Source organism: Hyaena hyaena, unplaced genomic scaffold (assembly GCF_003009895.1).
Source record: "Hyaena hyaena isolate Hyena2069 unplaced genomic scaffold, ASM300989v1 scaffold_228, whole genome shotgun sequence".
Taxonomy (NCBI): domain Eukaryota; kingdom Metazoa; phylum Chordata; class Mammalia; order Carnivora; family Hyaenidae; genus Hyaena; species Hyaena hyaena.
In genome coordinates, this window is record NW_024080860.1 from 1,189,119 (window position 1) to 1,216,968 (window position 27,850).

The 27,850-nt window shown below is 60.2% G+C and overlaps 1 protein-coding gene across 1 annotated transcript; it reads left to right on the top strand.

The window, feature by feature from the left end:
* Positions 1–4,087: 4,087 nt before the first annotated feature.
* RASA4B (RAS p21 protein activator 4B) lies at positions 4,088–27,806 on the top strand. Its single transcript, XM_039243548.1, has 21 exons — positions 4,088–4,243; positions 9,065–9,121; positions 10,840–10,953; positions 11,467–11,528; positions 12,660–12,792; positions 14,381–14,462; positions 14,987–15,118; positions 15,335–15,426; positions 16,760–16,877; positions 17,125–17,275; positions 17,578–17,642; positions 17,966–18,078; positions 18,312–18,504; positions 18,706–18,843; positions 19,372–19,516; positions 19,872–20,038; positions 22,274–22,411; positions 23,425–23,560; positions 25,125–25,245; positions 26,979–27,043; positions 27,169–27,806. The coding sequence occupies exons 1-21, from the start codon at positions 4,179–4,181 to the stop codon at positions 27,288–27,290; spliced, it is 2,409 nt and encodes an 802-aa protein (XP_039099479.1). The 5' UTR covers positions 4,088–4,178; the 3' UTR covers positions 27,291–27,806.
* Positions 27,807–27,850: the final 44 nt, after the last annotated feature.

Below are 27,850 nucleotides of genomic sequence, written 5' to 3' on the forward strand. Positions count from 1 at the left end.
AGGAAGGCCTGGACTGGGGGGGGCGGAGCTGGGGCTGGGCTCCCCTCCTCGCCCCGCCCTCTGACTCACCCCTCCCCAGAGACTGATTTCTGGGAACACGCTGGAGGCTTGGCCAGCCTCCCTGGCTGAGGCCTCTGTGTTGACCACGTTCTGCCTCAGGAGTCCCCATGCTCAGAGGCTGTGCTCCCTGGCCACAAGGCCAAGGCCAAGGCCAAGGTAGTGCGGAGGAGAAGCAGTTATGTGTCAGCAGGAGGGGCAAGAGCTTTGAGACGGGCTGACTGGCAGCCCCCACAGAGCCTCCTCCTTCCTTGTAAAGTAGGGTGTGCTGCAGGATCCCCGCGGGAATCTCAGGGAAAGGGGGGTGACAGCAGCTATGGCACCAGGCGTCACGCGAATCAAATGAGAAGCCTGTGTGGGTGCCTGGAGTCCAGATGGCACCTAGTGGGTGCTAAAGAGATGTCACTGGGGAGCAACATGGCAATTCAGGACCCTGCAGTGAATACTGTCACTCCCGGGGAGGCCCTGCACTCGCCCCCTTCCTCTCTTCAGGCCCCCTCCCTCCCCCCACCCCATCTTCTGAAGTTGATCCCTCCCAGAACAGGTGCTGATGGTGCTGTCACTGGCTTTCCCAGCCTCACACCAGGGAAGATGCCACAGTTCAGCGCCTGTGACAGCCACACCGTGGCATCCTGTGTCAGCATGATGAGGGGTCCGTGGTCAGGGCCGGCACCGGCGGTGTCTGCACCAAGCCACTTCTGGCATGTGCTGTGGGGCGTTGTTCTTGGCTGAGTGTGGCCTTTGGGCTTGGTTCTCTGGCCCTCCCAGAGAATCTGTGACACGCTCCACGGCCTTCTAAGGAATCCCTTTTTTGTTTAAATTAGTCAGAGCTGGTTTCTGTTGTTTGGACGTAGAAACCAGGGCAGTGCGGCCCCAAAAAGCTAAGGGGGGTTGTGGGTGGGATCATTAAAGATCTCGTGCCCAGACAAAGGGAGGGTTTGGTCTGTTCATGTTTGCTCCGTGTGGCACAGTACAGCAGGGAGACCCAGCCCCTCTCTGGAAGCTACACTCCAGAAAGGCCTGTGACAAACTGGAGGCCCTCTAGGGACAGTGACCAGGGCAGTGTGGAATCTAGAACTCATGGCAGGGGAGGGGAGCCTGGCTCGGTGCTGAGGAGGGTGGGAAGAACAGCCATGGTTTAGGCTTCTGGCAACTCGGTGGGGTGGGGGGCCAGGCCTTGCTCACAGCTGGAATAGTCTGAAGATGCACAGCATAGCGTCTGGAGGAGGTAGGCTCCCCAGCCCTGGGGGTGAGCAAGGACTGCATCCTTAAGTGGACAAAAGAAGCCTGGTTTCGGGGCACCTGGGAGGCTCAGTCGGTTGAACTTCTGACTTCGGCTCAGGTCATGATCTCGCGGTTCGTGGGTTCTAGCCCCGCATCAGGCTGCGAACTGACAGCTCAGAGCCTGGAACCTGCTAAGGATTCTGTGTCTCCCTCTCTCTCTGCCCCTCCCTCCCTCTCTGTCTCTCTCTCTGTCTCAGAAATAAATAAACCTAAAGAAGAAGAAGAAGAAGAAGCCTGGCTTTCCCAGCTCAGCTGTGCCAGTGTACCCCCAGGCTTGAGGAACCCTAGATTTGGCAGAAGCCCTCCCTGCCCCCCACTCACAAGCCAGGCCTCAGTCACAGCCCTCAGTGGGGGGAGTGAGCCCCCACTCTACCAAGAAGCCAACAAAGCAGCTTCTCACTCTCCAGGTGACCTGGCTCAATTCCAGGGTCAGGGGTGGGACTTGGGTAAATCTCAGTAACCACGATGGCTGATAATGGCCCTGATAAACTACCTGAAAAAATAGCCCTAAGTACCCTGAGAAGCCATTATGTTTCCACTGATGAAGTAGACAAAGATCACACATCCGATGATGGGCATATTGGTGAAAACATGGGGGAGCTGGCCCGTCCCTGTAGGTTGGTGGCCGCATACACAGGAACAACACAGCAGCAGAAAATGTGCGTCCCAACATGCACACATCTTCAGGCCCAGGGATTCCGCTTCTAGGAATTCATCCTTGGCTGCATTTGCTCTTGCACAGAATGGTCCGTGAGCTGTGCTATTGTTCGGTGAAAGCAATAGTCCATCTACTAACAGGAGACCCATCAGTGTGTATGTCCACACATTGGGAAACTGGGCAGTCAGCAGAGAATAAGAGTGCTTTTTCTTACAAATATCTATGGGTTTCCAGGATGATGTAGGAGAAACTGTAAGTGGAACCTGTAAGCTACTATTTGTATATAGAAGAACATATGTGTCCTGTGCCATTGAAATAGAGACTGTCTCCAGTAGGCGGTACAAGGAATTAGGGATGTGGCTTCCTTGGGGGAGGGGATTTGTGCCTGGGAGAGAAGACTGACTTTTCATTGAAAGCATTAAAAAAATGTTTTATGTTATGTTTATTTTGGAGAGAGAGAGAGACAGTGTGTGAACGGTGGAGGGGCAGAGAGAGAGGAGGCACAGAATCTGAAGCAGGCTCCAGGCTCTGAGCTGTCAGCAAGAGCCGGATGCAGGGCTGGAACTCACAAACCGTGAGATCTTGACCTGAGCTGAAGTCCGGTGCTTAACTGACTAAACCATCCAGGAACCCTGAAAACATTTTTTTAATGTTTATTTTTTATTTTTGCGAGAGGAAAAGAGAGAGAGAGGGAGAGAGAAAGAGAGAACAAGCGGGGAAAGGGCAGAGAACGAGGGAGACAATATCTGAAGCAGGCTCTGCGCTGACAGCAGAGAGTACGACGCAGGGCTCAAACTCACAAACTATGAGCTCATGACCTGAGCTGAAGATGCTCAACCCACTGAGCCATCCAGGCGCCCCTGAAAGGATTTTTTAAAAAATAATCTCTACACCCAAGGTGGGGCTGGAACTCAAAATCCCAGGCCAAGAGTCACATACTCTACCAACAGAGCCAGCCAGGCACCCTTTTTTTTTTTTTTTTTTTTAAGGAAGCATTGTAAATATTCAATGTCTGAACTTGGTAAAGTGTGCATGTGTTGTATAAATAACAAAATAGGAAAAGAAAACAGAAGGTAAGAGAAAATAGAACCTGCACCAGGCACCCACACATACAGTGTTTCCTGGGCATCCTTGGCAGGTATCACTGGCCCCTCTTTGCTGGTGATGAAATGGAACCAGCTCATGGAAGTTCAGAAAGCTACCCAGAGCCACCCAGCAAGGGAGTGGTGAAGCTGGCTCTAGGATCCAAGTCTGCAGTGATGTTTCAGACAGTGCCCTCGCGGAGGGGGGAAGGGGCAGCTACCCAGGGCCAGTTATGGCTGTGCCAGTCCCAGGACTGTGACCTCGAAGTCTGGGAGAAAACCACGAAGGAGCCAATTCTAGAAACCTGAGCGCCACATCCAAATCCCCACCTCTGGGGAGGGAGGGGGCGTTAAGTGAAGTGATCACTGAAAAAAGCCCCCTCCTCCCAAGCAGATTCTCAAAAAGATTCCTGGTCTTTCAGACTCAAGTGCATTGTCCCCAAAGCTCTGGACCGCCCTGGCTCTCGCTGCCTCCTTCGGTGTCCAGGTGGCTCGAACATAAACACACATATTGTTTGCTAAGTTCGTCCGATTGTTCATTCATTCATCTTACGCCTACGCAGGGCGTCCCACGCGTCAGGCTCCGGTGGCCAGGGCTGTTCTCCTCCAACGTCCCCTGCCCGCGTGTCCCCGCACTTGCCCGCACCTATGAGTACACACTAGGGCCCACAGCCCCCGTGCACCTGGGGGCTGGCACTGAGACCACGCCCGCCGCTCACACGTTCCCGTGGCACAGGCCACCGGGCGCCGACCGTCGCCCCCTAGCCCCACCGCGCCCCTGAGCCAGCAGGGCAACAGAGCTCGGCGCAGGCCCCACCCCTCCCCCCAGGCGGCCAATGAGCGAGGTGGCCCCCGCCGGCCCCGCCCCCGCCGGGGAGCCCCAGCCGCCGATTGGCCCGCCTGGGCTCACTGGCCCCCGCACGTGGGGCGGGGGCGGGGGTGAATGAAGTGGAAGCGATCCCCCCGCCCCCGCGCTTACCTCCAGCGCCCGGCACGGCCCGCCCCCCGCGGCGCACAGTCCCGCGCCGGCGGCCCTCTGCACCCGACCCTGCGGCGTCCCGCTCCCCCGGGCCCGCATCCCGCGTCGCGGACCCGCGATGGCCAAGCGCAGCTCGCTGTCCATCCGCATCGTGGAGGGGAAGAACCTGCCCGCCAAGGACATGTGAGCGCCGCCGGGGGTGGGGGTCTCAACTTTCTGGGGAGGGGCGCTGCCCCTTGTGCCTAACCTTTCTGGGGTCCGCACGGCCCGCCCACAAGTGGAGCAGCGGCGAGGGTGTGGCGAGTGTGGTCGCGGTGGGGGACTGGAAGGGAAATGGGGACGGTTAAGATTTGTCGCGAGCACCGGGCAGGGGGTGACAGGGAAGGGCCGTGGACTAGGGAGGGGACGGGGGTCTATCAGGCCTTAGTAACCAGGGAGGGGGCGATCGGCGGCTCAAGACGGGAAGGGTAAAGCTTTAACAGGACAGGGGCTGAGCGTGGGGGAGACCTCGCAGGGAGATGTCTCAGTGAACTGCGGGGGGTGTGGCTGGAGGAGGTGAGAGTGCCCCCTGGAACGAGGGGTCTTCCTCAGTAGTTCCGAAACCTTTAGTACCCGGGAGTGTGCACCTGAAACGCGTCCTGGGGGCTCTGGGGGCCGGGGGCTGTCCCGGGGCTTCCAGCTGTGCGCTGGCATGAAGGGTGAACCTATGGGTCGGGAGGCCGGTACCGTGCAAAGATGGGGTAGTTGAGCCATGTGGTGGCCTTACCTCCTCACAACTACCCAGCAAGGCAATTCTCATCATTCCATTTTACAAATAAGGAAACTGAGGCTCAGAGACGTGAAATGCTGGCTCCAATGGCTGAGCACCGTCTCGGGTCAAGAGCTCCTAACAAACGCCAACATCTAGGGCTTTCCCTGGTCCCTCGCCAGACTTGAGGTGGTTTCAGGAGCCCCTTGTCCCAGCCCCTTTCTCAGTAGGTTCCAGAACTGAGTTGCCCCATCCAATCCTTGCCTCCCTCGTATACAGCCTTAGCAGCATTTTATCTCTGAAGCCTCAGTTTCCCCTTCTCTAGACTGGAGGTCAGAATCCCTTAAGCACCCAGGTGTCTGTCTGGCTCAGTCGGTAAAGCATATGGCTCTTGATCTTGGGATTGTGAGTTCGAGCCCCAGGTTGGGTGTAGAGTGCACTTAAAAATGAAATCTTAAAAAAAAAAAAAAATCCCATAAGCACAAAGCTCCTGGTGCGCTGGCTGCCTGGAGCAGGGTGTGGGGGAAGGGGAGCCCAGAGGCAGCACTGGGTCCAAAGTCTACTGTCTGGAGCCCCCCCACCCCACCCCTCTCCTGCCCAGCCCTGTCTCCTCAGCAGACACCTGGATGCCAAGGGGTGGTGATCAGGGAGGGGTGTAGGAGGCTGGGGCAAGGGCATCTCTTCCTTCTGTGCAGTGGCCCTTGTGAATTTCCCTGCTCACTCAGCGCCTTGAGCAGTTCTAGTTGAAGGCCCCCTGGGCCAGGTGAGGCCAGGCTCAGCAGTTGCTATGGCAATGGATGAGGGAGGGGGCTGTAGGGGACCTCTCCAGGTGGGTTTCAGTGCCTGGGGGTGTAGGTGGGCCCGGAGCTGAGTGGTCTCTGGGAGAGCCACGAAGAACTCTGAGGAGGGTCTTAGCCTCCAGGCCAAGCCTCTGAGCATCCATCCCCCTCGCTGGTACCGGTAACTAGGTCAGCTTGGCCTCCTCTGGCTGATGGCTGCCGGCGGCTGCCGGGAGGAGCGTCCCCTCGTCTGTCACCTCCCTCCCCATCCCCGCAGGCCCTAGTGCCTGGCCGCAGGCCTGCCCCAGCCCTGGATGGTGAGGCTGTGGGCTCAGTCTGCTGGGGAGCCCAGGCGCTGGCTTCTCTGCGCAGCACCGCCTCTGCCCAACCCAGGGGCCCTGGCTCTCCATCCCTGGGGGAGTGGCCACCGAGGCCTGTTGGTTTGCCTCCAGGATCTCTTTCCTAGCCCTGCCCCCCTCCCTACTCACCTCTCCTCACCTCCTTTCCTCCACCCTCCCTTTAGTGGCTCTGACCTGGCATCTGGCCCTTAAATCTAGTTGTGACCTACCCCCCTCAGCCTCTCAGGTTTGGGCTCTTCCTGGCCCTGCTTTTGCACATGTTTAGGTCTTCTGCCTTCAAACACTCCCCTTCAGAGTCCTCCAGAAAACTCCTATTCATCCTTCAGGACCCCGTTCAGACTTCAGCTCTGGCTTTCCCTGGTGCCCTCCAGCAGGATTGTTCATTTGCCCCTGTTTTGTGTCCTCCAGCAGTTTGGGGGCAGTTAGGATGAAGCCCTTGGTAGCAATTGCTGCTTCTTGGGGAGCCTGGGGGTGAGGATAGGAACCGTTTGACTCATTCATCTCCGCATTCCAGGGGCTCTGGGCGATTCCTGGCCCACAGTAGGGGAGAATAAGGGGTGTTGAGGGCCTTCCCAGGTAATCCTTTTATTTGTCCTATAAAGTAGATATTCAATTTGTAGAAAGGGAAACTGAGGATCAGAGTGTGCAAGTCACTAGCCAAGGCCACACCGCATTTAGGTAGGGAAGTCAGCGTTCAGATCCACTCTTGCTGCTGACAAGTCGAGAATCCCGGCTGGACCCAGCTTGCAGCCCTGTTGTGGGGCTCTGTGGGGACTGAGCCTTGCAAATGCCATGCAAATGATTTGGCTCAAGGATGGGGGTGGTGGGTTTGGAGATCACTGGAGGCCCACACTGAGTGCTGGAGGCAGGGTGGTGGTGAGCCTGCCTCACTGTGCCTTATCAGCCTGTCTCCTGAGTGGCATCTCTTCCAGTCAGGGCTTGCACACTTCTGAGAACAAGGAGCTCACTACCTTTTATAGTGGCCCATGTTGACTGAGACCTTTCTAAGGAGGGAGATCTTATCACACAGCTGCTGCCTGCCTCCCCGTCACCTCCACTCATGGGCTTTTTGTTCTTTTAAGGGCACAGAGCACAGCTGTGCTCCCCATCACTGACAGCTTTTAGAGCCCACCTGTTCCTATTGCGTTTCCCTCCGTCGTCTCCCATCCTTGGGTGCCTGGGTCAGCCACACAGGAGCTAAGTCTCATAATGACTGATGACTGACTGGCTCCCACGCCCAGTGGCCCTGGGGACGGGACCGGAACTATTTCAGGGTTTGCCCTGATCCTTCCCCTTCCACAGCCTGGAAACTGCCAAGGGCCTAAATATAGAGGCCCTGCAAGTACCAGGCTGGGGAAGGAGAAGTCAGACAGGGGACCAGCCCAGGGGACTCATCAGGGCAGAGGGCACTGGGCAGGGCTTCCAGATCGCAACAGCTGGCCAGCGATCAGGTTGGGCCTCTGGCTTCAGCACACTCTTGGCACCGGCCCTTTCGCCCCCCACCCCGCCGTGACCCAGCCCCCCAGCTCATCCTGCCTCTGCACAGCCAGGCCTGTTCCAGCCTCCTGGCCTTTACCCACCCCGCGACCTTGCCTGTAACACAAGCCCCAGATCTCACTGTTCATTCAGCGATCCATTCATTGAGTGACAACTGTGCTGTGGGCATAGCTGGGCTACAGGGGTGCCAGGGGTGGAGGTAGAGGCGGGGTAGAAGGGGTCCACCCCCAGAGGTCTCAGCCCACACCCATGTCTCCTCCTTCCTAGTTCCTGGTGCAAATACACGTCATGCAGCTGCGGGAGCCCTGCAGCTCTGCCTGGCTCCTGGGGCGCACAGGGCCCAGATTGCTGGAGGCCTGGGGTCCCCTGGCTTTGGGGCAGTAGGATGCGAGCTGGTGTGTTCTCAGGGGGTCTATGAAGGAGGGAGCTCCTAAATGACAGGGGGCGGGGTTCCAGGCCCAAGAGCTGGGTGTCTAGGGGGGTGCCTATGTTTGCGGAACCCCTCCCATGGGCTGGCCCTCATGCAAGATCAGGGCAGCTGTGAGCGCCATCATGGCCTCACTGTGCTGTGTGGGGAACTGAGTCTTGGCAGACATTTCCGCTCAGCATTAGGAGGACCTTTGGAGTACTTTGCATCTCGTGGCTTCCTCTGCAGGAAGAGCCCCTTTTGAGAAGGGAAGCAGGACTTGGAATTTCCCCAACCTCTAGCACGCAAATAACACTTCCTTTTAACGGACACTGGGCCTAAAGACATGCCTCACCCCTTTACTTGACTGAGACTAGCCTTAGGCCTGGCTGGGGCCGCCCTCCGCCCCAGAAATCCCCCACCAACGGAGACCAGGGCGCCTGAGCAGTCCTGCGTGTGGCCCCTTCCTTCTTTCCCGGGTGGCCAAGAGCTTGGGGGCAGACTGTTACATTTGTTCATTCATTCATTTATCCAGCAAACATTCCTGGGTCCCCTGTCCTAGGCCCTGGGGGACACAGAAGTGGCCCCTGCACTCAGGGAGTCAGGTGGGGATGGCAGCTGAGGATAGTACCTCACCAGCAGGCCTGGGATGGACAGAAAGATGAAGAATTCGCAGGCAGGGGGACGCAAGGGGAGATCTTGCTCCCTGCCTCTGGGAGTGGGCGGGGCTCTGGGGGCGGGGAGGGGAGGGGAGGCTGGGAGGTAGGCCACACAGTCCAGGTTGGAGGAGCAGCAGTGGCAAGGGGCAAGGGTTCAGGGGCTCAGAGGAGAAAACAGGGGCTGACTTGGGTACTGAGGATGGGTGTTTCTCCAGCTTGCCTGGGGCTGTTCCTTGTTCGCTACCTGTCACAGGGCAGGGCAGGAGGAAGGGGTGACAGGAGGAGGCATCCATTCCTGAGCAGGAGGGGAAGTGAGCTGTTTCTCCCCTTCCCCTGCACCTGGGCAGGGGGGCTTTTGTGCCTCCCACACTGATGGTGGGGCACACATTTTGGCCTGAGGAACCTTAAGGCACCAGCCCAAGACCCCGTACCTTGGCCTTGATTGTCTTTCCTGGGGTCACCGAGGGGAGGGCTGAGCAGCCTGGGAGCCCCTACCCTCACCCCCCCGCGTGCGGCTGGCCGTCAGTCTGCCCCTCCCTGGCCTTCTGTCTTGCAGCACTGGCAGCAGCGACCCCTACTGCATTGTGAAGGTGGACAATGAGCCCATCATCAGGTAGGGCTGCAACCTGGGTAGGGGAGGTGGGGGGTATAGAGAGGGAGGCCTTGGAGCACCTAATCCCCGGCCCCCCCACCCCACGCTAATGCCCTGACACACCTGCTTGGAGGTGAGAAACACCGACGACCTGTTACTCCTCGTGCTAATTACTGACCTTGATGCCCATCCAGGGATTATATCCAAGGGCTTCTCACCACCTCTGCTCTTTTTTTTTTTAACGTTTATTTATTTTTGAGAGACAGAGCGTGAACAGGGGGAGGGGCAGAAAGAGAGGGCAACACAGAATCTGAAGCAGGCTCCAGGCTCTGAGCTGTCAGCACAGAGCCCGATGCGGGACTTGAACCCACAAACTGCAAGATCATAACCTGAGCTGAAATCGACCACTTAACTGACTGAGCCACCCGGATGCCCCATGTACAATCTTTACAGCCCTCAGAGGGGACAGAGGATGACGATTAGTACCAGCAGCTGTCATTTATGGAGTACAGCCTGCTGGACCCTGTGCTAAACCATTTGCAGCCCATTTGAAACTTAGAGCGAGCTGGCTGTGATATTTTTAAGTCGCATTTGCAGATGAGGAGCCCGGAGACTCAGACAGACTAAGTCACTTCCTCAGGGTCACCTACCTAGGAGGTGGCAAAGTCAGACTGGAACCCAAATCCGGCTGACCCCGAAGCCAGGGCTCCTCCCCCATCCCTGGTCCTTGCTTTTCCTTGGGGATCCCTCTCCCTGAGACACTCCACAGTGGTTATAGCCCAGAAAGGCTGTACCCAGAAGGGCCACTTCCCCTGGACGTGTCCATGGGCTCCACGATTCTGGGCAGGGTCTTTGGGGTCCCGTGCCCGCCCCCCACCACAGGCCTCTGCCTCGGACTTCATGGCCAGAGCGGCCCTGCTGTTTGGCCCACCTGATCGCCCATTGCTGACTGCCAGCCAAGGCTAACAGACTTGCGGTTCTTCCCCCCCACTGCAAACAGTACCCCAGGACTTTTGCCTCATTCCCTCCAAACCCGATACCAAGAGGGGGACAGGCAGGATGGCTCTGGTTGTCTCTGTGACAGACAGGGAAACCCAGGCTCCAGAGTTCAAGTCACCTGAGAAGTGGTTGGGGTGAAGGTGACACCCTGAGCCTTCATCCAGGTCCCTGGGGGTTTCAGCTCCACCCCGCCCCCACCCCACCCCCGCATACCCTGCTGAGACCCATGAGCTGAACTGTGCCCTGGGGGGTTTGGCCAGAGCTGGGCGAGGCTCTGCCCACACAGGACCTCTCTGGTTCAGGCTCTGGGCTCTGGTTCCCAGGCTCCCCAGGAAGACTGTCTAGCTCCAGGGTCAACCTGGCCATCCCCCTGTTTCTACCCTCAGTGAGTCTGTTCAGCATCAGGAGCCAGGGTGAGGTTGGGAAGCCAGGCTTCTGGTCCCGGCTCTGCCACTGTCTCCTTATGGGACCTGAGGCCAGTTATGGCCACCTGTGGTCTCAGTTTCCCCCAAATGGAAAATGGCCTGCGCCCTACCCAGGGCAGAGAGGAAGGTCAGGAGGGAGTGATCAATCATGGGCAATGGGATCTTGGACAAGGGAAACCATCCGATAGCAGAGCTCTTGTCCTGGGGAGTGGAAGAGGGTGTGGAGAAAGGTGGACTTAGGTCACACGGCCCTGTCTTGCCACACCCTGGGGCCTGCGGGTGGCCCAGACAGGTGCTGAGGGTCCTCTGCTGTAGGACAGCCACTGTGTGGAAGACCTTGTGCCCATTCTGGGGCGAGGAGTACCAGGTGCACCTGCCGCCCACCTTCCACTCGGTTGCCTTCTACGTCATGGATGAGGATGCCCTCAGGTGGGTGGGCCCCCACTCTTCAGCTGGGGCCCAGGGCCCACCATCCGCCCCTCCCGGCCCATCTCACCGCTGGGACTGCTGGTCGCTTTGCATCCTCTTTATGGCCTGGCACGAGGGGGAGTCCAGAAGGGTCTGGAAGGGATCAGGGTTTGAGCATGTGGGTGTCTGTGGGGATGGGGGGAGCTCACCGTGCTCACCCTGCACCGTATGCATGCGTGTGCAGGAATACAAGTGCAGGTGCGCTGGGGGCTGCGAGCTGGAGGACCCGCAGAGCTTGCTCGGCAGGTGCAGGCACATGTGTCCATCCATGTGCAGAAGCGTGGCACATGCCCACGAGAGGGTCCAGAAGGCAGGGCCTGCGGGGGGGTCGTGGGTCCTGCTCCAGTAGGCTCCTGCGAGTGAGGGGAGCGTCAGCCTCCCTGCTTCCCATGGGGCCCCCAAACTGGGCAGGAGGGGGGGTCCTGAGCTCCCCACAGAGCCCCGCGCAGCTCTGGCTCCCTGTCCCTCCTCCAGCCGGGACGACGTTATCGGGAAGGTCTGCCTGACCAGGGACACCCTGGCCGCTCACCCTAAGGGTAAGATCCCCGGGAGGGAGCCCGTGGCTGGCTCTTGCCTGCCCCCCCACCCCGGCCTCCCTCCTCTCTCACCCCACTGCTCTGCTCTGCTCGTCCCTGGCCTTCCCCCAGTTCCCGGATGTTTCTTCCAGGCTGCTTCAGGGGCCCGTGCTCAGGGAAAGCCGCGTCTGCCCTCCCTAGAAGGGCCTCTGACCGTCTCCTGCACCCTGGCCTTTGGCTCTGGGCCCCATTCTGCCCCCCGGTTGGGACTGCATCCCCCTAGAGCCAAGGGGCGCTGCTAGTGGCGGGACCTAAGGCCTCGGCAGGCAGAAGGTGGGGCCTCTCTATGCTCCGTTGCTATGAGGTGTAGAGACCCCTCCTCCCAATCGGGTTGGGTCTTTCTGTAGCCCTGGGGTTCCCCCAGCTTGGGTCTAGTGTCACTCTGTCCTAAGCCTGTGAGGGGTCAGCCTGTGGCTGGGCCAGGCCCCTTCGGCGATTGCTTGGGGTGCTGACATTGTTTCCAGGGGGTGAGCCCTTCCCCAGCCTCACTGTGCGACCCAGGGCCTCCTCTGGGCTGGGTCCCTATCTGCCAGGGAGGGTTCGGGCCAGGAGCTCGCCTTCCCGGCACACACCTGCTCCTGTCTGTGAGGCCGGGGCAGGCGTGCGGGGGTGGGGGGGACTTTGCTGACTCATGGAGCCTCTAGGCCCCTGCCAGGCCAGAGGCCTTTCCCACCTGCTGCCCTCGCCGGCCCCTCAGGGTCCCCGGGCCCAAGTAATGCCGGTCCCTTGATGCTTCCCCATCTGGGCTTAGCCCCTCCTCCAGCAGCTGTAGACACGAGCCACTGTTTTAAGATGGAGAAACTGAGGACAGAGAAGGTGGTCCCGTCGTGAGTTGGGGTCAGAGCCATCACATGCTGTGTGGCACGATAGTAAGGACATAAGGGTCGCCAGGTTGGGGTGCTCATCAAGCCTCTTCCCACTGCTGTGGCTCAGCTGCTGAACCTGTTTCCCCATCTGTCAGCGGGGACAACAGCCCCCACCTCACAGAGCTTGAGAGGACCCCAAGGGGATGGTGGAGGGGCCGTGGGGTGCCTGGCAGGGCCGAGGGAGAGGGCCAGCCCCCCCCACCCGGCTGAGCCGCCGGCCCTACAGGTTTCAGCGGATGGGCGCACCTGACAGAGGTCGACCCTGATGAGGAGGTGCAGGGTGAGATCCACCTGCGCCTGGAGGTGGTGCCAGGGCCGCGGGGCTGCCGGCTGCTGCGCTGCTCTGTGCTGGAGGCCAGGTGAGGCGGGACGGGAGGGACGGGGCAGGGGGGCGGAGGGCCCCACACAGGAGGATGGCACACGTCTCTTGGGGGAAGGGCTCATGTTCTAATGGTGGAGCCTCGGGCCTCATAGAGGGGACCCCAAACTCTGTACGTGCAGCCCCAGTGCCAAGAACTGGCTTCCGCTGCCTTTAACTCCAGTATGAACTTGGCCTGATACGGCGTGGATGTGTAGTGGGGTGAGGGGTGGAAGGAGTTGCTGAAAACCTGCAGATGGGAGGGGCGGGGTTCTTTCCAGGAGGCACAGTGACTTGGGTGGGAAGGTGGGCCTGAGTCACCTGTGACAGGGTCCCCCTCCCCCCAGGGTATTTTTAGCTGCGGGCTCCCCTCCCGTCTGGGCCTGAGTGTGAGTCACACACTCTCCGTGAGAAGCGCCTTCCTTTCTGGCTCCAGCCCACCTCCACGGGGTCCTTGCTCGCCTTCGGGGCGGGAGGGCAGGGCCCAGCCGGGGAGCTGAGCTGAACGGATCCCCGCGTGGGTGGTCGGCTTCCCTGGGAGGAAGATCTCTGTCCCGAAAATGAGGCCTGTGGCTCCCCTGGGCTTTATTTTCTGTCCCGGGGCTGGGATGTGGAAGAGCCACAAGCACATGGAAAATCTGTGGACGGGCAGAGGCTCCGTCCCACCCCTCACGCTCAGTCACCATCCCCTTCTTCCTCGCTCAGGCTTGCACGCATGCTCACACCGGCACACTAGCTCACACACGATTAGGGGCATAACGGCCGGGCCAGCCTGTCCACCTAGCAGAAGCCTGGATGGGGGGAGCGGTCTGTCCAGACCCCTCTTTAGAGTGTGAGGGGCCTTGGCCTCCATCGCCCCCTGCTCAGGCCCTGCTGGGATCCTGAGAGGCCTTCGAAGCTGCCTTTGCTGCAGAAGCAGAAAGAACGTTTCTCCTCATCCTTCTGGGCAGATCATCAAGGCCATGCTCTGGGTTCTATTAGCCGGTTTTGAGGAGGAAAGAAAAGCAGGTGTGAGAGGTTTTAAGCTGAAAATACCAGGAAGAGCAGCAGCTAATGTTTACAGTGAATGGAAGAAGGGTGGGCTTTGTTCTTGCACAAAGGGTCCTGAGCCGGAGGTGCTGTGACCGAGGGCTCTGGGCCTTGCAAAGGACCAGCTGTGGAGAGAGGGCAGGATGGCTGATCTAGGTTGCTTACCAGCCCCCCTGGCCCTGCAGGACAGGCCTTCTAGAAGCCTGTGATCTCAATTATTGGGGTTATCTTCTCCACTCTACTGAAAGGGAAACTGAGGCTCAGAGAGGTGGTTCCAGCTCAGGCCTGCCCTGGGAACAGATGGGGGGGGGCGTGCAGCCCAGGCTGTTCCATGGACACGCTTGCTCCACCCTCCCCCCACTCCCAGAGCAGCAGCTGGTCCTCACCTGCCAAGTCAGAGGATCCCTAGCCTGGCGTGGGGTGAACACTGTGGGAATCGGGGTCCAGAGAAAGGAGAGGTGCTGTGCAGAGTTACCAGCAGGCCTGGATGACCCCCCCAGTGGGGGGATCACCGTCTGGGGAGGGGCATGTGACAAGTGGATGCTCTGCTCCCCCCCCAGGGACCTGGCCCCGAAGGACCGGAATGGTGCGTCTGACCCCTTTGTCCGAGTGCGATACAGCGGCCGGACACAGGAGACCTCGGTGAGGGGCTGGGAAGGGGGAGGCAGGCTCAGGGTCTGGCCCAGGGCCATCGTCACCTGGGAGGTCAGTCTGGGACTTGGGTCTCACAGAAGAGGGTTAGAAAAGTGGAGTGAGCTGTCTGAGGGCGCCCAGCAAATCCCAGCCCTTCTGGCAGCAACCCCTGCAGCCCCAGCTGGCTTTCCCTCCCAGGCAGGCTGGGCCGAGACAGCCAGAGTGGGGTCTGTCCGCACAGTCCAGCGGCTCCCCACGCAGCCTTCCTCACCTCCAGGAAATAGCCGGGGCGGTGGGCTCAACCCTGGCAGGGGGAGTGGGTGGGGTCCTGCTTTCTCGGTGCAATCTGTTACCTTTTTGCTGTGTGGCCTTGGACAAGTGCCTTACCCACTCAGCCCCAATTTCTTCCAGTTTGGGGAAGATTTGAACAGGAAGTCTATACCTCTCCTGCTGCAAGGCCCCTCGGGGATCCCGAGTAGGCTGTCTGGGGTGGCTGGGCCTTGGGGGCCCCCCACTCACCCCATTTTGGGCAGATCGTGAAGAAATCGTGCTACCCACGCTGGAACGAGACGTTTGAGTTTGAGTTGGAGGAGGGGGCCGTGGAGGCGCTGTGCGTGGAAGCCTGGGACTGGGACCTTGTCAGCAGGAATGACTTCTTGGGCAAAGTGAGCACCCTGCCCCCTGCTGGCTGCACCTGGCCCTGCCTCCATTCCAGCACCATCCCCCACCTCCCCTCCTTCCCCACCCCACCCTGCTGCTGCTCCAGAGGACAAGCCACCAGTGCTCAGGGACCCCCAGAAGGGACTCCCCCGAAAGGAAGAGCGCTGAGGATCCCAGATCCAGCGCCCCCCACCCCCACCCCGCCTCTGCCTTGCCCCCAGGTGGTGTTCAATGTCCAGAAACTGTGCGAGGCCCAGAAGGAAGAAGGCTGGTTCCGGCTGCAGCCCGACCAGTCGAAGAATCGGCGGGGAGAGTGAGTGCCTGGGGCTGGTGGGCTGGGGGCCCGGGGCAGGGGACGCTGACACTGGGCTCCAGCTGGCGGGCCGTCAGGGGGCGGGGCCGCGTGGTGCGGGGGAGGGGCTGAGGCAGCCCCGGGTTTCTTTCCGCGCTTGCCCAGCGCCCCGGGCTCCATTATCCTGGTCGGTCCTGCCGCCTCTGGCTGGCGTCTCACAGCCTTGGACTCAGCCCTGTCCTCCAAGGCAGTGCAGGGCTCCCGGTTCTCACCTTCTGGCACATTCTGGAACAGGCCTTCAGAACCCTTTCCCTTGAAGGGTCTCTCTGCAGACCTCAGATCACAGTTCGAATCCCCAGAGCTCTGACTCTCCCCCCAAATTCTCCAGGAAAAAGGTTGCCAGATAAAATACAAGCTGTCCCCTTAAAGCCAAGTTTTAGACAAACAGTGGATGATTTTTAGTGGAAGTATGTCCATGCGATGTTGGAGCCAGGCTTCTACTAAAGATATTCAGATTTAACTGGGTGTCTTGTATTTTTATTCTGGTAAATCTGGCAGCCCCCTCCAGGAAGCCTTCTGGTCTCCTTGCACACCACTCAGCCCAACAGTGGAGGATTCGCAGTGTCTCCCCCACCTCGGATGGTTCACCCTGTCCGCAGAGGACCCCAGACACTCACCCCCCCCCCATGCCCACCAGCAGCGGGGCAGGGCAGGGCAGGGTGGGGGGCTGGGTCCCATAGCAGGCATTTCCATAGAAGCAGCCATTTTGACGACCGCTTGGCTGTGTACGAGGCCGTGTGCTAGCGGCACCACTTAGTGACTGTCCTGTGCTTCTGGACATGGGGGCCTTACAGACGGTTAAGCCTTGGTCAGCACTGTCCCCAGGAGGGGTGGGAGCAGGGGAGCTTGGCAGTTAGATCCACTGTGGCAAGTCACTTAACCTGCTCGAGCCTCAGTTTCCCCTGGCAGGTTGTTATGACAGTTGGGGATTTGCGTCCAGTATGAAGCATATGTGTGGAGTAGCCATTCTCTGAGAGTTTACAGATTCAAGGCTGGGGAACCCCGCATGTCCGCATGGGTCAAGCGCAGAGTCCAAGGCGCCTAAAAGTGGCAGGGGGCCAGGCTGTGAAAACATGTGGAGTCAACCTGGGTTTGGAGGCAGGGAGAAGCTTTTCAGAGCAGAGAAAGCAGCTTGGGGAAAGCGTGGGAGGGGCGCAGTGCAGGGAGCTGCACCGAGGTGGAGGGGTGCAGGGATGCGCAGAGAGCTCATCAGGACTATGGAGGCAGTGGGGGAGGGGGCACGGCCCAGGTGGCCTGGGTTCCTGGTGGAGAGGTCACAGGCTGCCCATTCCAGGGGCAACCTGGGCTCCTTGCAGCTGGAGGTGCGGCTGCGGGACGAGACGGTACTGCCCTCTGGCTGCTACCAGCCCCTGGTACAGCTGCTGTGCCGGGAGGTGAAGCTGGGCACCCAGGTGAGGGGGCCCCGGGGGAAGGCGGGAGGGTGCAGGGACAGCGGGCCTGTTATCCCTGTCCTTCTAAACCTGCTTCGAAGAGCAAAACTCTCAGTTCTCAGGATGGTGAGGAGCTAACCAATGCCCAGGGCCCCTCGCCATCTGGTGGGGAAGCCCCCCCTCCCCCGTGTCCCTCGAGGCCCTCAGAGTAGGGTTTGGGTTCCCCTGTGCTCTTATCTAACCCACCTCTCCTTGCCGCCCCCTTCAGGGCCCAGGGCAGCTGATAGCACTTATTGAGGAGACAACAAGCACCGAATGCCGCCAGGACGTGGCCACCAACCTGCTCAAGCTGTTCCTGGGGCAGGGACTGGCCAGAGACTTTCTGGACCTGCTCTTCCAGCTGGAGCTGGGTCGTACCAGTGAGGCCTGGGAGGGTGCGGCCTGTCTGAGGGTGCAGTGGAAAGGGGAGGTGGGGGCCAAGGACTTCAGAGATGCTGAGAGGGGAGAAATCTGGGAAGCCTTCCTGGAGGAAGCTGCTGGGTCTGATTAGGGGGGCAAAGGAAAGAGCAAAAGGCAGATGTGGGGCAGTGGGCTGGGAGGTGGCAAGGAAGTACTTTGCTGAGGGGCCAGCTTAGGTCACCCAGCCCCAAGGTCCTCTGTCCTCCCCAAAGCTTCGTCCCTTCTCTCTCAAACCCCTACCCACTAGAATATCTCCTTGTAGGTGAGGCTAACACCCTGTTCCGGAGCAACTCTCTGGCCTCAAAGTCCATGGAGTCTTTTCTGAAGGTGAGGTTGAGTGATATACGGTCTTTGTTTCATAGATGAGGAGACAGAGGTTCAGGGGGGCCCAGAGGCAGAGTGGGGCTTATCCCCCAGTCTCCTGTGCCCAGGGCCCTTTAAGAACGCACCTCATCCATCCATGCAGTCATTCACTCATCATTCATTCCTGTGGTAGCAGTTTGTCACGCTGTCCCCATTGTGTGCCCCACTTTATCCTGAGTAGACACAGCAGGCAGATGGTGTACGGGTGGCTGGGAGGTCGGCTGCAGGGAGAGGGCAGGCAGCTGGAGGTGGGAGACAGGACCTATGCCACTCACTGCCGCCCCCAGGTGGCTGGGATGCGGTATCTGCACGGAGTCCTGGGCCCCATCATTGACAGAGTGTTTGAGGAGAAGAAGTACGTGGAGCTGGACCCCAGCAAAGTTGAAGTCAAGGATGTAGGGTGAGGCCGGGGGTGATTCCTGGGGGCGGGAGTGTCAGGCCCTTTATGCAAATACATTTTTTTGGCTTTTTCTGCCTGGGTCTACCCTTCGTCGCTCTGCCCACCTATGCATTGCCTCTGTGCCCCCGTCTCGGCTGGTGCCTTACTGCACCTATCTCCAGGAGTCCCGTGCAGTCGTGTGCACGGGCGCTGACCTCGACCTTCTCTCGCGGGTTCCCTGCGGGCCCACGCAGGTGCTCCGGGCTGCACCGCCCACAGACCGAGGCCGAGGTGCTGGAGCAGAGTGCGCAGACGCTGCGCACCCACCTGGCGGCGCTGCTGAGCGCGCTCAGTCGCTCTGTTCGCGCCTGCCCCGCCGTGATCCGCGCCACCTTCCGCCAGCTTTTCCGGCGCGTGCGCGAGCGCTTCCCCAGCGCCCAGCACGAGGTGCGCCCTCTGCCGGTGGGGGCGGGCGGAGAGAGGGAAGAAAGCTGTGGGGAAGGGGGCGCCGTGGCGGTGGTGGTTAGAAGCGCCTGGCGGGGGTGTGGGGAGAGGGAGAGGCAGGGACGGCACCGGAACCCAGCGGGCTGTTCTGAGTCCAGGCCTCGGAGAGTCCAGCCCCTGCTCTCCCGCACCCCCCCCCCCCAGAACGTGCCGTTCATCGCCGTCACCAGCTTCCTGTGCCTGCGCTTCTTCTCTCCCGCGATCATGGCGCCCAAGCTCTTCCACCTGCGGGAGCGGCATGCGGACGCCCGCACCAGCCGCACCCTGCTCCTGCTGGCCAAGGTGCGGGCCCGCGGACACTGGCGCGATGCCCAGCCGGGTGCCCCGGGGAGGGGGGAGGGCTGGCCTGGACAGCAGTGTGGCCCCCACCGGCTCCAGCAATGCCTGTAGCACCGCATTTTACAGTTTACAAAGCCTTTTCATGGTCACCGATCTCATGTGGATGAGGAAACAGGTCCCTGCGGGCAAGAGGTTACCCGAGGCTGTGTAGCCGGTGTGTGAATGGGGGCCTTGTACCCCAAGCTCTACTTATTCGCAAGCTGGGGCCGTCATACCCGGCGGAGCAGGCTGATATGAAACCTGCTGATATTAAACAGGTTGGGCTCAAGTAGCCTCAACTGTCAGGTCCCGAAGGGCTTCCGACCCCATGATGTGCTCAGCCCTGAGTCCCTGTGGGGATGGAACGGGCCCGTGAGCACCACTTGTGCCGCCTCTGTCTCCGTTTCTACAGTGGGAGTAGTACAGATTTGGTGGTGGGGCGGGGGAGGTTGCAGGGATGGGCCCTTGACCCAGCAGAGCCTGAACCCCCAGGCGGTTCAGAACGTGGGCAACATGGACACACCAGCTTCCAGAGCCAAGGAGGCCTGGATGGAGCCGCTGCAGCCCACCGTGCGCCAGGGCGTGGCTCAGCTGAAGGACTTCATCACCAAGCTGGTGGACATCGAGGAGAAGGAGGGTGAGCGCTCCCCAAGAGGCAGGCCTCCGCAAAGGCTCCAGGCACGCGTTTGCTCCGCCCCTGACTGGTGGCCCCGCCCACACCCGGTCCTCCTATGGCCCCGCCCACAGCTTCCAGGTCTTGTCTGCTCTATCCCAGTCCCATCCCGTGTCCCCACCTACCTCTGTGCCTCTTTCGTTGCATCCACAGCCTCTTGGTCATGTTTGCCCGGCTCCCTGCCCCATCGCCTTGCCCACTGCCGCCTGTGCCCCTCGAGGCCCTGCCCACTGCCTGCTGTTGATGTTTGCTCTGCCCAAAGCCCCACTTGGACTTGGTCTCTGGGCTCACGTTTTGCCCTCCCTCCCTGACCCGCCAGAGCTGGACCTGCAGCGGGCGCTGAGCTTGCAGGCACCGCCAGTGAAGGAGGGGCCGCTCTTCATCCACAGGACCAAGGGCAAAGGTCCTCTCATGTCCTCCTTCAAGAAACTCCACTTTTCCCTCACCACCGAGGCCCTCAGCTTCGCCAAAACGCCCAACTCTAAGGTGGGTGAGGAAGGAGGCGGGCCAGCGGGGCTCTGAGGGTTAATGACACCCTGGAGGCACCTGTCCCTCCCTTGGAGCCCATCCCAGGGTCCAGGGGGATCTGAGAGTAAAGCCAGATAGGACCCGGCTCTGGTGTCAGCCACAGAGTCTAAAGACCCATGGGACAGAATCTTCTCTGCCCCAGGGACAGGGGGCAAGGGGCAGGCAGCGGCTGCAGTGTCAGTCCTGGCTTCTTGGTGTGTGAATTGGGTGGGGGGGCTGCGGGGTCTTCTGGGAGATGATGGAATTAGGATCTCTGTCTGCCTAGGAAACGTCTCAGCCCCCCTGGGCCTTGGCCCCTACTTCCCAAGCTGTCAAGGGTAGAGCAGATGGTCGCTCTGAGGGGGCAGAGCCTGGGCCCAGCACAGGACAGGACCTTGGCCAGTGGAGTGACTGCGGCCCTGGGCTGGTCTCCCATCAGTGCTTTTCTCCCAGGGAGGGTGGAGCGCATGCTTCTTGGATGGACCTGCTGACCTGGAGCTGGGCTGACCCGGGCCCCAGGCAGTCAGGCCCCGGGAACGCCGGGGATGCCCATCTGGCCCTGAGCAGCCAATGGGGGAACTGAGGGGATGAGGGAGCTCCCTGGGTGACCCCTCAGCCCGGGCCTCTCGCTTTTTGGCTTATTCCACTCCGAGCAGCTGCCTGGCCCCTGAGTCCCCTTAGCATTTTCTGCAGCCTCAGCAGGGCCCGGCAGGGCCTTCCCTCATCCCCCTCTGGGCTCGGCATTGAGCTCGGCCCTGTTGTGGGCACATCCCGCCCGCCCCCTGCGCAGCACCACCCCCTCCTGCCTCCCTCCTATCTCCTCTCCAGCAGATGCACCCCAGAACGGGCAGCACATTCTCTGTCCTTGTCTCTATTAAAAAAAAAATTGTTTTTAAATGTGTACTTATTTTTGAGAGAGAGAGGCAGATTGTGAGCAGGGGAGGGGCAGAGAGGGGGAGACACAGAATCCAAAGCAGGATCCAGGCTCTGAGCTGTCAGCACAGAGCCCGACGTGGGGCTCGAACTCACAAACCATGAGATCATGACCTGAGCTGAAGTCAGACGCTTAACCGACTGAGCCACCCAGGCGCCCCAGATGTTTTAAAATTAAAACAAGGGGCGCCTAGGTGGTTTACTCGGTTAAGCGTCCGACTTTCGCTTAGGCCATGATCTCGCGGTTCATGGGTTCGAGCCCCGCGTCGGGCTCTGTGCTGACTGCCAGCTCAGAGCCTGGAGCCTGTTTCAGGCTGTGACTTCCTCTCTCTCTGACCCTCCCCTGCTCATACTGTCCCTCTCTCTCTCCTAGAGATAAATAAAACATTTAAAAAAAAATTAAATTAAATTAAAACAAAGAAAAATATTTTTTAAAATTTTAGAGCACATGTGAGAGGGGCAGAGGGAGAAAGAATCTTAAGTGGGCTTTGATGCCAAAATCCAAGAGTCAGATGCTTAACTGACTGAGCCACCCAGGCGCCCCTCCATCCTCTGTCCTTTGGGAGTCCCCGCCCCAGGATGGCTCAGATGTGTGACCCCAGGGCTCCCCTCCAGGTTTCCCCACTCCTCCCAGGAGACGGCACTGCCCTTCTCTGCTGGTCACTTAAGTCAGCAGGGATTGGTGGGCTTGGATGCCAGGCTGGGGGGTGTGGGTCCTCTCCAGAGGGCCATAGGGACTGGTTATTTGTGTGCTAAGGGCCCCGGTGAGCTCTGATGGGAGACACGAGGGGCTGGGGCCACGAGCACAGGCTCAGTGTCAGCAGCTTGGGGCCCCTCAGGGATGTAGATCTGTTAGGTGCAGAACTTCTCCTTGCCGTCCCGTTTGTATTTTACCGTATTGGATGATGGCAGGAGTGGAGCGGGAAGGGGCCAGGAGGCGGGTTGTGACTTCAGAGCTGGGGAAGGTAAAGGCAAGTTGGGAAATTATTCATAAGGGAAAAGGCACAGGGCCTGGTCCAGCAGGTGCCACCTTCAAGCCCTGGGAAATGCTGGGAGTCCAGACGCGTTTCCAACGCTCAGACCTCCCGGGACCACTGGGAACCCTCGAGAGGCCAGGCACTCGGTCACCATCTGTCTGCACTGTGTCTGGCTGAGGTCACTCCCAGAGCCGGGTCCTCTATGCCAACCCGCGGTGCTGCAGAAGGGGAGACTGAGGTCCAGAACTGGGAAATGGAAGGGCCCTGGCTGGGACCCCGAGCCTCCCTGCTCTGCCCATTCCAGAAAAGTGCCCTTATCAAGCTAGCCAACATCCGGGCAGCAGAAAAGGTGGAGGAGAAGAGCTTCGGCAGCTCGCACGTCATGCAGGTCATCTACGAGGACGATGCGGGCAAGCCCCAAACGGTCTACCTGCAGTGCAAGGTGGGGGTGTGCGGGGGGCCCTAGAGGGGGAGGGGCGCTGTGGGAATAGCCCCCTGGGGGTGCTGGACGGAGGCCCCGGTGAATCTCCTACCCCTTTGTGAGCTACATCAGGTCCAATAGGGTGTAAGATCCGGCGTGTGTGCGTGTGCGTGTCTTGTGTGTCTGTGTCCTGGACTCTGGGGACCTGGGGGCCATGTCCATCTTTCCCGGGGCCTGTCTAGGTAGCCACCCGCAGGCCTGTGCGCGGGCCCGTGGATGGACATGTACGTTCCTATCATTTGGAGCTGCACGTTGTACACGTTTGCGGGAAACGGGGCTTCTAAGTCTGCGTGTTGGTGCCTGTGTGTTTGCGTGTGTCACCAACATGTAATAATCACATGTTTATGGAAGTGTGTGGCTCTGAGTGCAGGCTCTCAAACTGCCTTCTCATCTCTTTGTGTATTCTTTCATTCATTCATTCATTCACTCATTCCCTCGTTCACTCATCCAAAAAGCGATTGTTGAGAACCTGCAAGTTCGCTGGCGGTCCTCCGCGGGGGTCGGGGGGCAGGGGCAGGCTGAACGCAGCCTTGTCGTCGTGGAGCAGGTGTCCCAGGGGAGCAGATGGATGTGAAATAAATATTTAAGATGTCAGATGGTGGCAGTGCTTTCAAGGGCACATGGAGACTTAGGGAGGGAAGGTGGGGACAAAGTAGGGTTCAGTGGGTGGCATTTAGCAGGACCGTTGTGAAGGGACAGAACATTGAGGGGGGCACACAGGGAGCAGGAAGGAAGGCTGAAGTCAGAGGGGTTTGGCTTGTCCCGGGAAATGACTGTCCAGAGCCACGGGGGGAAACGGGGACAGCAGGGCCACCGCGTATCGGTCAGCTGGGGGTGCACTGCCCCAGGGATGGCTGAGGGGGCCAGTGGCGGCCGCAGTCCGGCCCATGCTCTGCTCATTCGCCCGCGTGCCTGGGAGGGAGGGAGGGTTTCCTGGAGGGGGCGACCTCTGACCGCCCCGGTGTCGCATGCAGTGCGTGAACGAGCTGAACCAGTGGCTGTCAGCGCTGCGGAAGGTCAGCATCAGCAACCCTGGCCTGCTGGGCTCCTACCACCCTGGTGTCTTCCGCGGGGACAAGTGGAGCTGTTGCCACCAGAAGGACAAGTCAGGTGGGAGAGGAGGCCCGGGCCCCCCGCCCTGCACCTGCCCACACAGGGCTCCAGGCCCCGAGCCCTGGCTCGGGGGGACCTCCAAGGGGGGCGGGAACTGCGTCTGCGGGAACTTGCTGGAGGCAGGCCAGCCCCTGCGGCCGCTCTGGGCCAGGAGGGTTCTGTGCCAGTGTAGTTTGGGACGTGCCGTGTGGTGTGTGTGCCGCACGTGGGTACACGGAAGACCCTAGGAGGCCTGAGCACCAGTTGGGATCCCATTTCTCACACCCTGGAACCCAGGGCTCGCTGACTCCCTTGACGGGAAAGCCCGCTTTTGCCCAGTGAATGAGGTTCTTTGCAGAACCAATGTTCAAGGAGCACGCTTTAGGAATTCCTTGCTGACGAGGGTGAAAGAGGGCCCCCAAGTTTGCACGTTCCCTCTTGGCAGCCGGGTACCGGAGCTGTGGGCGGAGGAACCCGGGGCACCACAGGGCTGGCCGGGAGGAGCCTCTGCTAGAACTTTCCGTGATGACAGAAAGAGTGTGTGTCTGTGCCGCCCAGTACGGCGCCTGCGCTAGTTGTGAGCGTATGCGCCTAAGCTTGAAATGCGGCTAGCGAGGCCCAGGAACTGACTTTAAAGTTTGTTTTAATTTTATATAATTTTATTTTCTTATTATTTTTAAATGTTTATTTGAGAGAGAGCATGAGCAGGGGAGGGCAGAGAGAGAGGGGGACAGAGGATCTGAGGCAGGCTCTGTGCTGACAGCAGAGAGCCCAATGTGGAGCTCGAACCCACGAACCGCGAGGTCATGACCTGAGCCGAAGTTGGATGCTCAACAGACTGAGCCACCCGAGTGCCCCTAATTTTCTGTAGTTTTAATTAAACTTAAATGGACTTAGGAGGCTAGTGGCTACCCTGTCAGACAGCTCAGTTCTGGAACTGTGAAGATCTTCCTCCTTAACCTCCATCTGCTTCACAAAATTCTTCCTCCCCAGTCACAGAAGAGGCTCAGCCTTTGGAGTCGTCGTCCCCCCCCGCCGTCTCCAGGCCGGGACTGGGCAGCTGCAGGTCTTTCCCAGGGTGTTGCTGGTTGGTTGGCCTGACCTGCAGCCACTGGCTTTGACCTTCTCGGTGATAACCCTTGTCATTGGTAAAGGGGGCTCCCTGGGGTACTAGGCTGCAGAGTCTGGGAGCCCATCTTATGGAGGTGGAAACTGAGGCTTAACAAGGGCTAGTACCTCTGCCAACGTCATAAAGCCAGCAAGTGGCAGGGCCAGCTCATTCCAAGGCACAAACCCCTCAGCTTCCCTTCTTGCGATCCTACAGCTCTAGGCCGCTCCCTTCTTCCTTCCAGAAGGTTGTCCAGTCCCCCGAGTTGTCTCCTGTGCTGCCTCCCATGCTCTGCCTTTGTGTGTCCCAGGGCTCAGGAGCTGAACCTGAGAGAGAGGAGCCCTCCTCCCCACCCCAGGGCCCCTGAGCCCATTCCTGTCCCTCTCTGGGCCTGGTGACCACCAGCACCAGCACAAAGTTGGATGTAAGCTCTCACAGGGCCCGCCCACAACCCTGCCCTCTCTGTGCCCCCAGATCTGGGCTGTGACAAGACCCGGTCGCGGGTGACCCTACAGGAGTGGAATGACCCTCTCGACCATGACCTGGAGGCCCAGCTCATCTACCGGCACCTGCTGGGTGTGGAGCCCTCCCTGCGGTGAGGAGGCCCATGCAGCCCCAGGGAATGTGCAGGCGAGGCCCGGAGCTGGGACTCGGGCTCAGGGCTGCTCTGTGTGGCTGGTGTCCCCCTTCAAATCGGGCCTAGCACGTTCCTGCCTTTGGCGGCCACTCCTGAGGAGGGGCACGTAGGTGTCTGCGGCTTGAGACTGCCTCACATTAGGACGAAGGTCCATGGGCTGCAGAAGCCCCGGACTCCTAACCTGTGCAGCTTTCCCGTCGTGCTCTTGGGGTGCAGCGATTGTCCTCGGCCACCTGTTTAATGCCCTGGTTCTCAGCCCCGGCTCCAGCTCAGGAAAAAACGGGGTGCTGGGGCCCTACCCCAGCGACTCAGAACGCCTGGAGGAGGCGTCCAGCAGGGGCTAGTTTTCAGAGCCCAGTGCCTCCGAAGAGCACTGCCTCCTTGAGTCTGCCGGGAAGGGGCAGTTTTCTCTCCCCCACCCCTGTCCCAGGGCACTGGGGGGGGGTGGCTACTGTCCTTTCTCCTCCGTGACTTTTCCTGGTTTCCAGCAGTTTACTCTCTCCCTCAAAAACCTTCAAAGCTCATGCACTCAGATTAGAACCGCTCGCTCCCCTGTGAGCCACAGTAGCCTCCGGGCCACTCTACAGCCACCTCCTTTCTGATGGTGTGGCCCTGTCACCAGCTCCCTCTCCACCCCTACTCTGGCCCCCTTGCTCGGTGACTTCATTCTTCACCTACAGGATGAGGCCACCACCTTGTCTGCTCTTTTCCTGGAACCCACAGTTATCGCCCATTTAAGCCAGGAAGTGGCATAGATTCAAACCCAAGCCACCTTTGGTTCAGGTGGTCCCACTGTGGGACTAGGACCCACGGTCCCAACCACAGCACCTGCCTGGAGAGCCCGCCCCACCTCCAGACCTTGGCCACCTTCCTCGTGGCGCCCACCTCCTTGTCACCCACACCACCAGACCCCCTGCCCCACCAGCACCTCTGATCCACTGACTCGGTGGCCTGTCCTTAGCCCTTGCTGTACCCGCTTCCCGTGGCTGCTGTAACCAATTACTGGGCGCTTGGTGGCCAAAACCAGTGCAGATGAATTCTCCCACAGTAACTGTTGAATAAGTAAGTGGGTGGAGCAGGTAAGGGCCCAGACCGAGCCCCCAGGACCTGGAAGGCATCTGAGTAAGAGGAGCCGTTAGCTCTCAGCACAGGGACACATCTCTTCCAGAAAGGATCAGGGAGACCATCACAAGGGCCAGGCCAGTTCAATTCCCAGCTAAGGAACTTCAAGTGTGGGGTCCACGTGGCCACCCGTGCTCCCTCCATGCAGGCTCACGGGATTGCCCCTGAGAGGGCCCGGGATTCTCTGGTGGACCCCGTGTAGGAACCGTGCTCGAATTGTCAGTTTCCTGTCCCCACAAGAAGGAAGCTGTTTCCACGGCCAGTTAATACTGGGGATTCTCAGGGCTCAATTGGCCCTTCTCCCCAGGGCCCTCTGAAACAGGAGGGGTGCCTTCTGTTGACCCCCCCGCCCCCCGTTTCGGATGTGGGGAGGACCAGAGGAGGAGGCTGGAAGAGGAAAAGTGGCAGGGGACCAGGGGACCAAGACCTGGGCCTCGGTTTCTTCCCCACAGACGGAAAGGGTCAGCCCCCCACTCCCGAGGCCCCCCTCCAGCTCAGGAGGCCCACACTGGGTCACCCAGCCTACCTGGTGAGGGCACCGGGAGCCCTCACTCTGCCCTCCCCCGCAGGGAGAAGCACCGGGAGCTGAGCACAGGCACCAGGGCAGGCTCCGTGCTCACAGGCCCTGACGGAGGTAGGTCGCCCCTTCTGGACTCTGGCAGCAGCCTGAGCTCCCTTCGGGGCTGCTGTGGGCGGGGCCCCGCTCCCAGGGGCAGGAGGCCCTGCCCGCCCCGCCCTCATCCCCGCATCTACCTCCAGCCCCTGAGGACCCACTGGGCCAGCTGCTGCGGGTGCTGCGGGACCTCCGGGAGGCCCACAGGTCCAGCCCTGCCAGCTCGCCCCCCTCCGAGCCCAGCCGCCTCCTGGAGCTGCAGACGTGAGGCCTGCCCCACGCTGCCTGCCGAGCCCCCTGCCTGGTGCTTGGAGACCCCCCCAGTGCGCTTCCTGTACTTCACTTCAGTCCTTCTCCCTGGGGAGCAGGGCTCAGGGCTCTCCTGGGCTGGGTGAGTTGGGGGGGGGACCAGGGAGTCCGGAAGGCCCATGGTAGCCCACCTCAAGTCTCTAGGGGACTTGGAGAGCTCCCACGTCTCTGCGAAGCCTGGCTGCTCCCCACGGGCGCTGCGGCCCTCGCTGCCGCTGGCCCAGACCCCAGGGACCCCGCCTGCCAGGACAGACCTAGACAGAAACCACCCCTAGGATGGCCCCTGCCTGGTGGACTGCTGCTCCTTGGCCCCGGAGATGTGGGAGAGGGGACACGGAGCCTAGGAGGCCAGGCCTCGACCTCAGCATCCCCTTTGCCCCTGGCCACCCCCCCTACCCGCTCCCCTGCGGCCACTGCCTGGGCCCCCTGGGAGAGCTTAGCGGTGCTGTCGCTGACAATAAACCTGCTATGACTGCCTGGGCTCTGGTGTCTTGTGATGGGGGTCGGGGGAGGGAGTGG